We start from the raw sequence: 14,905 nt of genomic DNA, 5'->3' as shown, positions 1-14,905 counted from the left end.
GCTGCTTGCCTTCGTCCTTCATCGTTGGAGTGCATAGAGCCCATGACCGTGCCGACAATAATGACGACACGCCGACGTGCTGCCTGCCCCGGAGAGCAGACTGAAGCCGGAGGCAAACTCTACCATTTTCATGTAGTCTAATAAAGCAATTTCCTGAATTAGCTGTCCAATCATCGAGCACTGCCCGTGCGAGGCACAGCCGAGCTAATTTCACATCCGCCTCGTAGGACTGTAGCCTGCTACAATGCTGCCCCTCTTTCACTCTGCTGTGTGTGCTTGGCTGCTTGCTTTCGTTCTGTGTCGTCGGATCGCATACGCACAGTCCATGGGTCGTGTTGACAACAATAACGATACATCGACATGCTACCCCCGCAGAAAGCAAACTGATACCAGAGGCAATCTCTGTATCATTTCATGTGATCTAATAAAGCAATTACTCTTCCGAAGTTTCTGTCCATCATCAAGCACCACCCACGCATCAGCTCAGTCGAGCTCATCACCAGCCTTTATGTAGGTGACTGTACCCCACAGCACATCAAGTCTCTCTCTCTTGCATCCATCCACAACCGCTGTTCTGCTGCAGACAGGAGCCTCGGCATCCTTCTCTTCCGTCGGCTTGACTGTGCCAGAACACTGCAATGGGTCAGTCTCCCAGCACTCAAGTGCTTGACTATTCGTCATATGACCCGTCTGAGTCATGTCAGGTGTGCAATAAACCAATGCCAAGCGACAGGCTTGTAGCAGTATGTCCTGTGTTATGCATTTACCTTTCCAGCTCTTTTAGTCGAATGCTGAAAAAGAAATGACGTTTCTTAGCATTGGCTACTTGCTGAATGTCACCGGAACGTCCGCAGTGCTTCAGATATCCATCAAACGACCGACAGACCTGAGTCATGGTGTGCATTTTGTCGAACGCGCTTTACACATTCGGATAGGAAACAGAAGGTATTTTTTTTTTCTCTGGATAAGTTTACGTCGTGTGGAATCACTGATTTATCTTTTTCTTTTCCTTTTTGTAGCACATGGAAGAAATGAACGCGCACAATATGCGTTATTGCGAACTACAGTCACAGGCATTGTGTGATCCGTATTTTGACCGAACAATACTTGAAGTTCCTCGGATTACACCTTCATCTGCACCTCCTCTACCCTCACGGAACACACCGCAAAATCATAGTCTCCGCGCAACGTCGATGTACTCCACTCGTGTCCCTAATCCCACGCCTCACCCGTCTAAACCGTGTCAGGTGTGCAACAAACCTATGCGAAGCGAGAGGCTCATAGCTGTATGTCCTGCCTTATATATTTGCCTTTCCAACTTTATAGTCAAATGCTGAAAAATAAATTTCCTTAGCATTGGTTACTCGCCGAATGTCATCGAAACGTCCGCAGTGCCTCAGATTTGCATGAAACGACCGACAGACCTGAGTTATGGTGTGCATCATGTCGAACGCGCTTTACACATTCGAATAGTAAGCGGAAGGTATTTTTTTTCTCCGGATAAGTTTACGTCGCATGAAAATAATCTTTTATGTTTCTTTTCTGTAGCACATGGAAGAGATGAACACGCACAATATGCATTATCGCGAATTACAGTCACAGGCATTTCGTGATCCGAATTTCGATCGGTCAATACTTGAAGTTCCTCGGGTTAAGTGTAGTGCGTCACCTCCTGCTTCGCAAAATCATAGAAATATCATGGTCAATGGTGGAGAGGAGAGCATACCTTATTGTATGCCTTGTGATCGATATTTCTCAACAGAGGGCGATCTAGTCCAGGTAAGCCATGCTCATACTTTGTATATTACCCGTCCTATCTTGGTTCACGGTCTATTTCTTACTATAATTCAATTTTATAAAGCACGAATCCGAAGGCCGTTGTGGTAGTACAAACGAAGACGATCTACCGGACCCACACGAGGACTTTACAACCCCAACACTACAACTTCCCAATCCACCGCTTACGATGCATGCAACTCGATCTATGCCTTCCCTCCCTGTACCTTCTCCTGTCGTACCTCCTGTTCCCGCTCTTCCTGCATCCATCCCTGACTTTGGTCCAGCCACCAGCACTGCACCGTCACGCCCATCCTCGCCTCCTCCACCGTCATACGATGAAACCATTTTCCGGATTTTCACTGCGATTGAATCCCTGCAAGCGCCTGATCCACACCATTCACTTGCTCCTGCACCAGTCGGGCAAGAACAGAATTCGGGAAGAAGCACCAGTTCTAGAGAGGTTACAATACCGACCATGCCGGCAGTCCCCACTCAACCAACACTCGAATGTTCATTGTGCCTCAAACGGGAAGATAATCTCAGTTCTCTTGCGTGCGGGCATATCTTCGGGACAGTGTACGTCATATCTTCTCTCCTCCCTCACTCACCTTGTACAATGCATTCGCTCTGACATGGATATTTCCGCTTCATATTGTAGATGCATCCGCGAGGCCCTACAAGACGACTCGCATTGTCCTTCATGCCGAAACGAAGCTTCAATAAAGGACCTTCGGAGGGTCCTCCTCACTTGACTCTTCCTTATCTCTGTCCCTATCCATCCTTTTCTCGTTTATTTGTGACACTTTAAGCTGTCATGCTCATGTAGTGGGACTCGGGACTCAACGACTCAACAAACATCTGTACAACTCACTACACATTTGTTTATTCGTTATCTTGCAGCAACGTCTGTAAATAGTGACATGCTACTGGACGGAAGTATTATGTAGGATTCTACTTTTGTGTCGTTCTATAGAGATATACCAGTGTCATTCGCAATATATACAACATCTGCTTTATCCTTTACAGCTGTGGCACACAAAATAAGTAAATAAACACCCACTTCCATATCGGGGATTGTGCGGATCACTGCCTCTCTCTTTCCTTCCTCTATTTACGCTTGGCTGCTTGCCTTCGTCCTTCATCCTCGGAGTGCATACATACAATCCATAGTCGTGCCAACGACAATGACGACACACTGACGTACTGACCCCTGGAAAACAGACTGAAGCTGGAGGCAAACTTTGTACCTTTTTATGTGATCTAATAAAGCAATTATCCGAACCTACCATCATCAAGCACCGCCCACGGTCGCACAGCCGAGCTCATTTCCGGCCTCTATGTAGGTGACTGTACCCCGCCGCACGTTAACTCTTTCTCCCTCTCACCCATCCGCAACTGCTGTTCTGCTGCGGCCAGCAGCCTCGGTGTCCTTTTCCTCCACACGCTTAACTGTGCTAGAACACTGCAATGGGCCAGTCGCCCAGTATTCAAACGCTTGACTACTCGGCATATGACCAGAAACCGCGGCAAAGGACTGGTCACTATAACCGCTCTCCTTCCTGTTCTACCCGAACGTCAAGAGCTATTGATGTTGGAGACATAGGTCTTCTCACCAGCGCACAGACGCTTCGGGTCAGTGTTTGCTCAGTAGAGTACACTTGTTTAACTATTGGTGGGATGACTAATTATGTCCGTGGATTGCTAGGATCCTCAACATAGAAGTCGTGATGTCCGCTCGCGTATGCGTCATGAAGAGAACGACAGCGACTATGCGTTCTTCTGTATGTTTTGCGATCGGTCTTTCGGTAGCAACCTCGAGCTGGAACAAGTTCGTATCCTTCTAAAATAGCAGTTCGCACGCATTTTGACATGTCTTACGCCAACTCGTTTAGCATCTTTTGGTACACGATCCTGCATATCCATTCATAAACGAAACCACTCCAAGACCGAACAGACTTCGCGCAGCTTCAATGTACTCTGCACGTGTCCGCAACCACACACCTCAGTCAACCGAACCATGTCGTGTATGCAATAAAGCTTTAACGCGCGAGAGACTTTTAGCTGTATGTTTAGTCCTTGTTTCTTATTCTCTAAATTTTTATCGTATACCTAAACATGATGTTTCTTAGCATTGGCTGCTCGCCGAAGCCCACCGGAACGTCCGAGGCATCTCTGACCTCCAGCAAACGATTGACAGACCCGATTTATGGTGTGCATTATGTCAGACTCGTTTTACTCATACAGACAGGAAACGGAAGGTAGTCTCTGAGCACTTTAAATACATCGTGCGAAAGTACTAATGATATGCGCTTTCTTTCTCGCAGCATATGGAAGAAATGAACGCACACAACTTACATTATCGCGAACTGCAATCCCAGGCTTTACGTGATCCGAATTTTGACAGGTCAATTCTCGAGGTTCCACGAATCACACCTCCGTCTTCACCTCCCCTGCCCTCACGGAACGTGTCGCAAAATCATAGTCTCCGCGCAACCTCGATGTATTGCACACGTGTCCCCAGTCCCACGCCTCATCCACCGTCTGAGCCATGTCAGGTGTGCAATAAACCTGTGCCAAGCGAGAGGCTTGTAGCCGTACGTCCTGTCTTATTATATCTGCCTGCCCGGCTTTATAGTCGAACGCTAAAAAATAATGTTTCCCAGCATTGGTTACTCGCTGAATGTCACCGGAACGTCCGCGGTGCCTCGGACCTTCAGCAAACGACCGACAGACCTGAGTTATGGTGTGCACTATGTCGAACGCGCTTTACACATTCGGATAGGAAGCGGAAGGTATATTCTCTCTGGATATAGTTTACGTCGCATGAAAACATTGATTTATGCTTTTTTTTAATAGCACATGGAAGAAATGAACGCGCACAACTTGCATTTTCGCGAATTACAGTCACAGGCTTTGCGTGATCCAAATTTCGATCGGTCAATACTTGAAGTTCCTCGGGCTACTCATAGTGCGTCACCTCCTGCTTCGCAGAGTCATAAAAATATCATGGTCAATGGTGGAGAGGAGAGCATACCTTATTGTGTGCCTTGTGATCGATATTTCTCGACAGACGAGGATCTAATCCAGGTAAGCTATCCACTTCTCTACGTGTTACCCGTCCTATCTTGATTCGCGGTCTATTCCTAACTGTAATTCAACTTTGTAAAGCACCAGACCGAAGAACGTTGTGGTAATACAGCCGAATACGAACTACCAAACCCACACGAAGACCATTCATCTTCCACACTACACCCTCCCAACCCATCGCTTACGATGCACGCGACACGATCTATGCCTTCCCTCCCTGTACCTTCACTCGTCGTACCTCCCGTTCCCGTTCTTCCTACATCCATCTCTGACTTTGGTCCAGCCACCACCGCCACACCGTCACGTCCATCCTCGCCTCCCCCACCGTCATACGATGAGACCATTTTCCAGATTTTCACTGCTATGGAATCCCTTACAACATCCGATTCACACCCTTCATCTGCTCCTACACCTGCCGGACAAATACAGAATTCGAGGGAAAGCACGAATACAAGAGAAGCAGCTACGACACCGACTTCAGTGCCGATGGTGCCAACTCCATCAACGCTCGAATGTTCGCTGTGCCTCGACCGAGAGGATAACCTCAGTTCACTTGCGTGTGGACATATCTTTGGGACAGAGTGCGTCTTCTCTTCTCTTCTCTTCTCTTCTCTTCTCTTCTCTTCTGTCCTTCCTCATTCATCTTGTACAATGCACTCCCCACCTAACATTGGATTGTTTGAATTTGTAAAACAGATGCATTCGCGAAGCCCTACAAGACGACTCACATTGCCCCCTATGTCGAAACGAAGCTTCAATAAAGGACCTTCGGAGGGTCTTCCTCACTTGACTCTTCCTTATCTTCCTTATCTCTGTCCCTATTCATCCCCTCCTCCTCTATTTATGAAATTTCAGGCTATCATGTCCCTTCAGTAAGATTCGGAACTCAACAACTCAACATACATATCTGTACAGCAAATTGCACATGTATTCTTCGTGTCATCCGATAGAAATATACCAATGTCATTTGGCATTCGCACGTATGCATTATCCTTGCATTATCCTTTGAAAGAGAGTACACATGTACAAAGAAGTGTCAAGCGCTGAGCAGACGATTATCTAATTGACGGGGTATAATGACAAGAAATGGCAGCGACTAACTACTACTACTACTTTATAGTACAAGACTTGTATGTGTGTACGACAATTTGTATGCAGGACGAGACGTAGGACAAGAATGGAACAGGATAAGACAGCAAAACGTTCGCAAATACAATTAAAGAATGATGCCGAAAAAATGATGCAGGAACTACCCAGACCAGTAAATGTACAGAAGTGGAAGAAAAAGCGGTCCTAATCCCAGATATAGTCACATAATACAACATTTGCCATCTCCATCCCTTTCACATAATCGCTCGCAAAAGTTCCACAAGCCACTTCCAGAGCCCCCGCTCCCTGAGTTACACTGACTAGTCGAAGGAAGCTCGGCTTTGGTCCGAATCGGGCCTCCTGAACGAGTAATCTGGATGGTATGTTCGAGGTCGGGTTCGCCCTCCTGCGGGATGGAGTACCACCATCGAAGATATTGGCCTTCAACGCGCCATTTACCAGATGACACACGCACGTCAACGTCAAGCAGCGAGGACATGGGTAAAGTCTGTGAGGACATAAGAGACGCGGGTGTCATAGAACCGAGGTCTTCAATGCCATCCGATGGCGACTCTGAATCCTGGTCCGTGGAATTTTCATTTTGCAAGGAAGCGATGAGGGAGCGGGAAACGATGTCTTGTCGGGCATAGTGTACAAGCGGGACAAAGATCTCGGTTGGCAACTCCGAAAATCTTTCTTTGTCGAGCTCATCCTCACCCGATGAACTTGAGCCCGATGACGAAGGCTCAGAGTTTACGACGGGTCGATCTTCTGGACGGACTTTCACTGTAAGCTTGAACTCGGCCTTATGGATGTCGAACGAGATATTTGTCGATAGACCAACAACTGCCGCGGGATAGGGTCGAGCAAAGGCGCGAACTGCTCGAGCGCCATCAGTTAAGAAATCATATTGGTTTGCCCAATGAGGCCGAGAAGAAAGCGTATCAACGGCCTGACGAGATTTCATGTCCCGATCATATTCATCATCCGTCGACGCAGCGATGGATGCACCACCAAGCGTCACTAGCGAGACAGCAGATGCCGTTGCCGAAGGTACAGCAGACGCGACTTGTCTTACGCGCACAATCGTATCTGTCGTCTTCTTGCGCAGAAGTCCGACCTCCGACGAATCCGCGTTGCGCATACGATAGCCACTTGAATTTGGTACCGGTTGCAAATCGTCCTCCGACCATAAGCTGAGATCTTCCATGTTCCAGAGGTCGCCCCATTCATGGCAACTGTCGGGACAATACGTCCAGATAGAATAATTAAGTCCATTTGGACCATCCGCAGCATTGAGACTAGCGTCAAGAGCCTTTTGCTGGGAAGAGTAGTCACCCGCGTATTTGCCACCGTCCGTCCAGCCGTACGAACGCTTCCCATCCATGTCAAAGGGTGTGCCTATTTCTCCGATCATCGTCGGATAAGCACCAAGGATCTCCGCATCCTTTCTCAGGATACCTAATTGTTCCTGTAAAGACTTCCGAATAGCACGCTCGCCAATCTTCGCAGCCATCCAAGTCGCCTTATATTTCCCTCGCAACACGCCCAACGCATCGGCATTGAACCAGTTCCAATGTCGCGTGACAAGCGTAAGCCCATCGTAGTAATGTGCTGAGTAACAGCACCGCCCGCACAGGTCATCCGGTCCGTCCAGCGGTGGCGGTTCTGCAAACACAGGTGGATGTAAGAAATGGATCGTTTCCGGATGCGCAGCACGTATGCGCGCAGAATATGCGCGCCAGTGGGGTCTCCAGTAATCCGCTTCAAATACGACAGGCCGTTCTGGGTCAAAGGGAGGACATCGGAAATACTCAGGCTGAAGTATGTATCCCGATTCGACGTCCCAAACGCCGTGCTGGGCCCAGATACAAACACCAAGTTTCCACCCTGGATCACGTTTCCATCCCCACCGTCTGTTGATGCCATTATCCTCCGCGTCTGGGTCAAGCCATATTTTATGGCCTTTAGGATCAACAGTCACCATGCCGTCGCACTTGGGCCCAAAGGCGCCAAATGTCCAGTGTTCGACAGTCTGTACTTGACCCATGCCAAGACGTAAGGACTGTGCGGGTGTTGGTCGGGATCCTTTTCTGAGTGTTGAACCTTGTTCCTCCGGAACGGCATTGAGGTCATCGTAGCCACAAAACCCTTCCCCTGGTTCATTTATGCTGTCCCATCCAATAACGCACTCATCCAATAAATCACCCGCATCACGTATTCGGTCTGCTAGGGCTCCAAAAGCCGCGATGAAATGAGACTGGAGATAGTCTTGGATATTTTGACCGTCGATAATACATTTTGGAGCATAGTCCTTCCCAGCGAAGAAAAGTGTAAAGATAGTTTGCGACACGAGGCGTCCGTAATTAGTTCCCCAAATCATTGCAGGTAGTGACTCCGGTTTTGGCTTGTGGGCTACGGGGTATTCGGAGTGAAGAATTGCGGCTTGGGTTGCAGTGAAATTGCGAGGATTCATGCCACAGGCCAGAAGGGTCCAATAAGGCGCGCCAGAGCCACCAGAAAAACGGGACCACTAAAACAGTCTTCAATACACGTATAAAGTCGTTAATCCAAGTTTAATATACTCACGGCATCTTGGTGAGGATCAATATACACTTTGAAGCCATATTCTTTACATTTCCGGAGAACTCTTATTGTGTAGTCCATAAACTCATAGTCGTATTTTCCCCTGCTTCGTGTTAATAACAAAAATGGAACGAGAGACGGAAACTCACGGTCCCTCGTGCTCCAGGGCCTCCCATGCGATCGGGTAGCGTAAGACATTGAAACCCCAGCCCTTGAGGCGAGCAAGGTGGACATCGGCCGAGCCGTCTTCTAGTGACAAAGGTCTGCCTATGAACGATCCATTACCACTTTCGCCCGATTCCCAAAGCTCGTCGCGCAAATAAGACGGTTCACCAACAGGAGCTTTGGACGAACCCGAGAGGTTTACGCCGCGCAGGAGAAGTGTGCGACCAGAGTTGTCTACGAAGTTGCCATCAAGTGTATGAATATAAAATGATTTTGTTGGTTTTTCTGTCGCCGGCGACACGGGTGGTATTCGAGGCATGAGAGTAAGTGGAGAGAAGGAGACAAGCTGGAAATGACGGGGTGGAGAGAGTGGAACGACTCTAATGCACATATTAGGTCATCACTTCTTCCTTTTTTGGCTATTCTTAATGCCTCACTTGTTTAAGCCCGCAAAGGTAACTACGCTTCACGCTACATGTGTGGATCGGTCCATGTTTGCAGCTAATCAACCGCTCGGGGACCCACGGCCATCCTTGTTGAGGTCGCTCTTGCCATGAAAACCGCACAAGTCAGCGCTCAAATCGCGTCTCTCCCTTACGACGTACTGCGGATCATCTTCCAATGGGCTACATTTGTACCGAATGCATTCGATATACACGAACCAGATTCATTTGCCTACCCTGCACCCTGGCCACAAGAAAAGATTCAGGCTGCCTTATTCAAATCAATGTACACGAACTACTGCCTTGCTCTTGTCTGCAAGGCGTGGAATGACGTTGCAACTCCGCTGCTCTATCGATCAATATGTATTAGCAAGAGAAAACCCTTCATGGCGCTCCTAAGGTCCATGCAAGTCACCCTAACGGAAGACCATAATAGATCGGCTGATATGGCGAAATCAAGTTCGAAAGGAAAATGGACCAGACGACTCGACATTCTTTACCGAGACAAGACTGTTCTGCACGCGAGCAGTTTCGCAAGGTTTCTCAAATGCCTCCCGAATTTGCAGATTATTGTTCAGCGGGGCACGTTTCTTATGCTCAAGCGCTCGGACTTTCACTTGTCAATTTTTGTCGTGCTCCCGGCACTGGTTTCACAATCTCTGCATGTCCTTGACGTTAAATGCAGCTATGACTACGACTCGACCAATGGACATAACCATCCAAATGCCGCTCGCATTACCGATGCCGTTGGGAACCAACCTCTTCACACCTTGAAGGTCTGTCCGGTTGCAGCTGGTCGAACGCACAAGCAGCATGCGTTTCTGTCGTCTATCGAGTGTCTTGACACGTCGCAACACTTCATCAATCCTATCCTTTCGGATATATGCTTGGCCCCCAAGCTTAAACGAATTTCCCTGAATGCTGGGTACGGAGATGGGCCGGGACCTTATAGTAAATGTTTGGCACAAATCACTTCCGGTATTGGGCAACTGGAGATAGATACCACTACATCCGATCCTGGACATGCACTATCTCTACATGATGTAGCTAATCTCTTTCCGAATCTCCACAATCTGGTTGTCACCTTGGATGTTCTAACCCCCCATGTACTGTCTGAATACCTTCCTCCAGTTGTCAACCTTGGTATTCATACTACTACTCTATGGCAGTGAGAGGCAAGGTTTTGGTGGGCTTGTTCCCTCTAGTGTCGTTGTGGGCTCTGGTCAAAACTCTCCTATTCCAAATAGGAAAGAACTAACTACATGAAGAAAGTGATTATGTAATCCAAAGAATTAATAAAATCAAGAAGATCTGATAGTAACTAAAATCAGAACTCTTCACCTCCCCAAGCTTTAAATAGTGACTGTCCTCAGTCACTTGCTTTAAGAAGCAATAATGAAGGGTAAGCATAAGGAGTGTGGGTAAGGATAAAAGGTATCAATCAAAGTAAGATAAAGAAACAAAGAGTGTGAGTCTCAAGTAAGAATGAGTGTCCATAAAAGAAAGGGGTATAAGGGAATGTTAGAGTAAAGAGAATGTAACCTGTACCAAGGCCAAAGGCTTGCCAGACCAATCCTCTCCAACTCCAACATAGATGGTAGTAGTAGTGAGTAGTGGGTTTCATCCAACAGCTGCTTGGGTCTCAACCTGACACTTCTGGTTCTGATCTGCTGGGTCTGTCAAGGTCAAAATCTGATTACTGTCCTTGAAATCCTTTGTCTTGTACTCAGTTAATGTGAAGAACAGCCTCCCAATTATCATGTCAAACGTTGTGTCCTTTACTACATGAACTGGCATCACCATTGATATTCCACCTACTGACACCTTGAGTCTTAGAATGACACCCTCAATTACAATTGATCCTGCATTTGCTGGCCTAAGGTTTGTCCACACTCACTCCTTTGGTACTCCCAAGCGTTTCCAAACATCTTTGCACATCACGTTCATAACAGCTCCCTGGTCCAGTAAGCTCTCAGTCTCCAATTCGTTGTTCAGCTTTACTGTTGCTAGCCTGACTGGTACACTTCCAGCCTTGTTGTTACTGACTGGGGTGCCTATCCAACACTCCCTTGCTTGACACTGGTCTGATCTGACAGCTTCTGACGTCCTCCTGTGTAATCCACTCGTGCTTGGTATTCTTGCTGGGCTTGACTGATTCTCATTGTCTCAGCACTTGATCCTTGCAGTTGCACTTCTGACCTTGTTCATCCAGCTTCCCACTGCCCTTTGCAACAGCCTCTGCTGCTCATCCATCACACTCTTCTCCCTCATCCTCACTGGTGCACTTCTGGCCTTGTTTGCCATACTTGCTCCTCTGCTCTGCTCTCGTTCTTGCTCTCCATCTTGAATCTGACTCAATCCAACATAATCCACTGCTTTCCTGTGCAATCTGCTTGTTCTCAGCTCTGCTGCTGGGCTTGACTGTGCTTTGTTGTCCTTGCATGCAACACTTGTACCTGTATACTGATCTTCTCTGTTGTCAGTCCTTGCTTCCTCACTTGTCTCTTCCTCCTCTGCCTTTGTAGGTCCACTTCCAGCCTTGTTCAGCATTTTGTCACACATCTGAGTTGTCCTCATAAGCTTAGCTGTATACTGGCACTCAAGCTCCAGAGCTATTGCAAACAACTTGCAGTGTGTCAACGTGACAACACTGTCCATCATTCAGTCTAAGACCTGCTTGATGATCTCACTCGACTCAGCACTTTGCTTCAGTCTGACTTTGACTGGCTTTGTGTTAGCCTTTGTGGTCCTTGCCTCCTCTCTTTGTCTCTTCACATCCCTCAAGTGTTCCTCCAACCTTGTCACCTCTGCATCCAAATCTGCTCCAAGAATGGCTTTGTGCTTTTCTCCCTCACTCGCATTTGACCTATCTTTTGCTTCATCAATTGTGCCTACTGTGAACACAGGCTTGTCTTTGTAGTATCAGTCTATGTGCTCCTTCAATGTTGCTCCCTCTACACTGGCTGGCACGAATGCCCCACTCATCAACACAATCTTCTGCCCTAACCTCATACACTTCCCCCTCTGAGTGTACTTGCTCACAGTCCTACAGTCACGTACGAAATGTCCTTGCTTTCCGCAAAAGTTGCAGGTCCTCTCATGCTTCAGGTCGGATTTCACGGAATTGGCAGATTGGTCAGTTTGGTGTGCTTGATTCATCAGCATCTTCCTGGACTTGCTTGCTTCGTTGACCTGGGCTTGTAACTCTTTGAGCTTCCTCACAATCTTCGCATACTTGTCTCCTACTTCTTTCTCTAGCTTCTCCTTTGGCAACGTCACTGTCTGGTCTCGGCCTGCCTCTGTCTGCCCTGCTAGAAGAACGTGGTCCGCTAGCCTGACTACATCGGCGAATTTGAACGGCTCGCTTGCATCCTTGTCCACATAGAGAATCTCCAGTCGTTGCGTCAGGTTTGTCCTCAGCGTCCCTCTGATCCCTCTCCAGAACTCACAGTCTAACTCGCGTGCTGACATCTTCCCTTGCTCCTTCAAGTACTCTGCTTGCACCTGGAACTCGCGGCGGTAGCGGCCAAACTCTGTCTGCACCGTCATTTCCTTCTCACTCTGCACATCGACTAGTCGCGTGATATTGGCTCTCGTGTAGCGTTGACCATCGATCAGCTCCGGATAGAGCTTTCTGATCTCCTCTTTCACGATGCTCCAATCGCGCGCTCCTTTCTTCTTCAACTCGGGCACGGTAGCCCACAAACTGCTACAGCTCGTTGCTGCGTAGTACGTCACTTGCTTGCACATCCACTCGGCGTCCTTCTGGAAGTCGGCGGCTAACATCTCGATGTCTTCAAAGAACCGCGGAAGTTCCTCAAGCTTGCTGCTGTCGAAGTATGGCGCTTCTCTTGATCCTCTTCTCGGCGGCCACGTCATCGTGCTTCTCGTGCGTCAAAACGGTCGGTTCGATTCAAAACAAGCTAGGCAAGGCCCTCGAGGCCAAGATCAAGACAAAAACAACCCAGACACTTTAGAACAGAGGCACCACCCCTCGCGGTGGGCTCCAAAATGAGAGGCAAGGTTTTGGTGGGCTTGTTCCCTCTAGTGTCCTCGTGGGCTCTGGTCAAAACTCTCCTATTCCAAATAGGAAAGAACTAACTACATGAAGAAAGTGATTATGTAATCCAAAGAATTAATAAAATCAAGAAGATCTGATAGTAACTAAAATCAGAACTCTTCAGCGGGTTGAGGAAAGGTGTGATATGGCTCTCATGATGGGGCTGTGGGGCCTGTTATGCTCGAAACTCGTAGTACTTTGGAAGATGCCGAGCTTGCGCGTCGTCAGGATTTTGGATGAACTACCGTCACAGAGAGATTTTTTTGTATGCTGGGCATCTACAACATCGAAGATATTGATACAGCATGGAGTCCGCTTCGAAGACTATACTGGACAGCTGTTTCTTAACGACTCGTTACCAGACGACAGCCGTTTGTTGGCAGAACTGCACGGTGACATTCCTCTGATGTAGATTAGATTGTTCAACTACCGACTCACATTAAATTCTCAAATAGCTTAATCCTTTTCTTTGCTTACCTTTTTCCCTTGCAATTGGATTCTGCCCACTGTAGTTCAAATACGGTATATGATTCAATGTCCTTACAACTAAATCATCTTGCACGAATACTAGGCTTTGGTGTGTATGCCGTGCCCACAACACGTGCAGTTTTCTATTATTACGTTCTCAGAGAATGTGAGATCCCTATGTAGTCCGCATTGATTCCGCAAATAATTTAATAAAGACACCTGCACCTGCCAGATTCCCACGAATGGTCAATACTGCGCAGTTCGTGACGGTTCGTCCCAGTGGCACAGTCTCAGTCCAACTAAGCTAAGTACAGGGTAAGAAAATCATCTGCAGACATACACGTGCTCTTCTGGTCTAATCACTGTGATAATGCGCAGAGAAACCAACAGCTTTCTTGCTCAGGCCATTCCACCATGAATCCTCCACCAGACAATATTAATGCTCGAAGTATATCACAACCCTACGACGTACTGCGCATCATCTTCCAATGGGCTACATTTGTACCGAATGCATTCGATATACACGAACCAGATTCATTTGCATATCCAGCACCTTGGTCACAGGAAAAGATTCAGGCAGCCTTATTCAAATCAATGTGCACGAACTACCGCCTCGCTCTTGTTTGCAAGGCATGGAACGATGTTGCAACTCCACTGCTCTATCGATCAATATGTATTGGTACAAGGAAGTCTATTATGAGATGATTAGTTCATCAACGGACGAACCACGAGACGATGACTTCATAATGTCTCAGTTAGAATACATACAATATAAGGACAAGAGACACTGAGCAGTCAATCGTCACCTCACCCCTTGTCTATGCATGCCCCCCTTAAGTTCTCCCTCTCAACAGGTTATGAGCCTTGAGCTCCCTGCATACATGCATCCACTGTACACTCTAAACTCTTTACTCACATATATTTGCACACATTTGCATTATGGTTCCCCCACATACAGATATGCACTGTAAACCAGCTGATGTACCAAAATACTTTGGTCAAAACATCACAATGCTTAAGACCAAAGTGAACTACAAGATGTGGCACTACTACATTGTTTCTAGTGTTGCAGCTATGTGCTTCAAACACTTACTAAAGGATGAACCACAAAACAAAGCCAAGAGGGAGATGGCTAAGGCTATTCATGCATGCATAGTCAATAACATTGCTAACACAATATTGGCAAACTATATACACTTTGATACGTCTATCCCTCAGTTAATGAAAG

General features: G+C 47.4%; 6 protein-coding genes across 6 annotated transcripts; 4 read left to right on the top strand and 2 right to left on the bottom strand.

Moving 5' to 3' along the window:
* Positions 1-3,246: 3,246 nt before the first annotated feature.
* Positions 3,247-4,592, top strand: FOMMEDRAFT_132582 (uncharacterized protein; the record flags this gene model as incomplete). The annotated part of the gene is made up of 6 exons (XM_007264328.1): positions 3,247-3,411; positions 3,485-3,607; positions 3,672-3,842; positions 3,909-4,037; positions 4,104-4,349; positions 4,443-4,592. 6 exons carry the CDS (start codon positions 3,247-3,249, stop codon positions 4,590-4,592), a joined length of 984 nt encoding a protein of 327 aa, XP_007264390.1.
* A 460-nt stretch (positions 4,593-5,052) lies between these two features.
* FOMMEDRAFT_132581 (uncharacterized protein) lies at positions 5,053-5,656 on the top strand (the record flags this gene model as incomplete). The annotated part of the gene is made up of 2 exons (XM_007264327.1): positions 5,053-5,447; positions 5,563-5,656. 2 exons carry the CDS (start codon positions 5,053-5,055, stop codon positions 5,654-5,656), a joined length of 489 nt encoding a protein of 162 aa, XP_007264389.1.
* A 217-nt stretch (positions 5,657-5,873) lies between these two features.
* FOMMEDRAFT_166483 (glycoside hydrolase) lies at positions 5,874-9,025 on the bottom strand (the record flags this gene model as incomplete). Its single annotated transcript, XM_007264326.1, has 3 exons — positions 5,874-8,488; positions 8,545-8,644; positions 8,691-9,025. 3 exons carry the CDS (start codon positions 9,023-9,025, stop codon positions 6,176-6,178), a joined length of 2,748 nt encoding a protein of 915 aa, XP_007264388.1. The 3' UTR covers positions 5,874-6,175.
* A 234-nt stretch (positions 9,026-9,259) lies between these two features.
* FOMMEDRAFT_166482 (uncharacterized protein) lies at positions 9,260-10,321 on the top strand (the record flags this gene model as incomplete). The annotated part of the gene is made up of 1 exon (XM_007264325.1): positions 9,260-10,321. One exon carries the CDS (start codon positions 9,260-9,262, stop codon positions 10,319-10,321), a length of 1,062 nt encoding a protein of 353 aa, XP_007264387.1.
* A 448-nt stretch (positions 10,322-10,769) lies between these two features.
* FOMMEDRAFT_78142 (uncharacterized protein) lies at positions 10,770-13,028 on the bottom strand (the record flags this gene model as incomplete). Its single annotated transcript, XM_007264324.1, has 2 exons — positions 10,770-10,994; positions 12,270-13,028. 2 exons carry the CDS (start codon positions 13,026-13,028, stop codon positions 10,770-10,772), a joined length of 984 nt encoding a protein of 327 aa, XP_007264386.1.
* A 326-nt stretch (positions 13,029-13,354) lies between these two features.
* Positions 13,355-14,382, top strand: FOMMEDRAFT_153641 (uncharacterized protein; the record flags this gene model as incomplete). Its single annotated transcript, XM_007264323.1, has 3 exons — positions 13,355-13,580; positions 13,861-13,946; positions 14,056-14,382. The coding sequence occupies 3 exons, from the start codon at positions 13,355-13,357 to the stop codon at positions 14,380-14,382; spliced, it is 639 nt and encodes a 212-aa protein (XP_007264385.1).
* Between the last annotated feature and the right edge of the window lie 523 nt (positions 14,383-14,905).

The sequence above is a fragment of the Fomitiporia mediterranea genome (genome assembly GCF_000271605.1).
Source record: "Fomitiporia mediterranea MF3/22 unplaced genomic scaffold FOMMEscaffold_3, whole genome shotgun sequence".
Taxonomy (NCBI): domain Eukaryota; kingdom Fungi; phylum Basidiomycota; class Agaricomycetes; order Hymenochaetales; family Hymenochaetaceae; genus Fomitiporia; species Fomitiporia mediterranea.
This window is presented reverse-complemented; position numbering and strand designations above follow the sequence as displayed.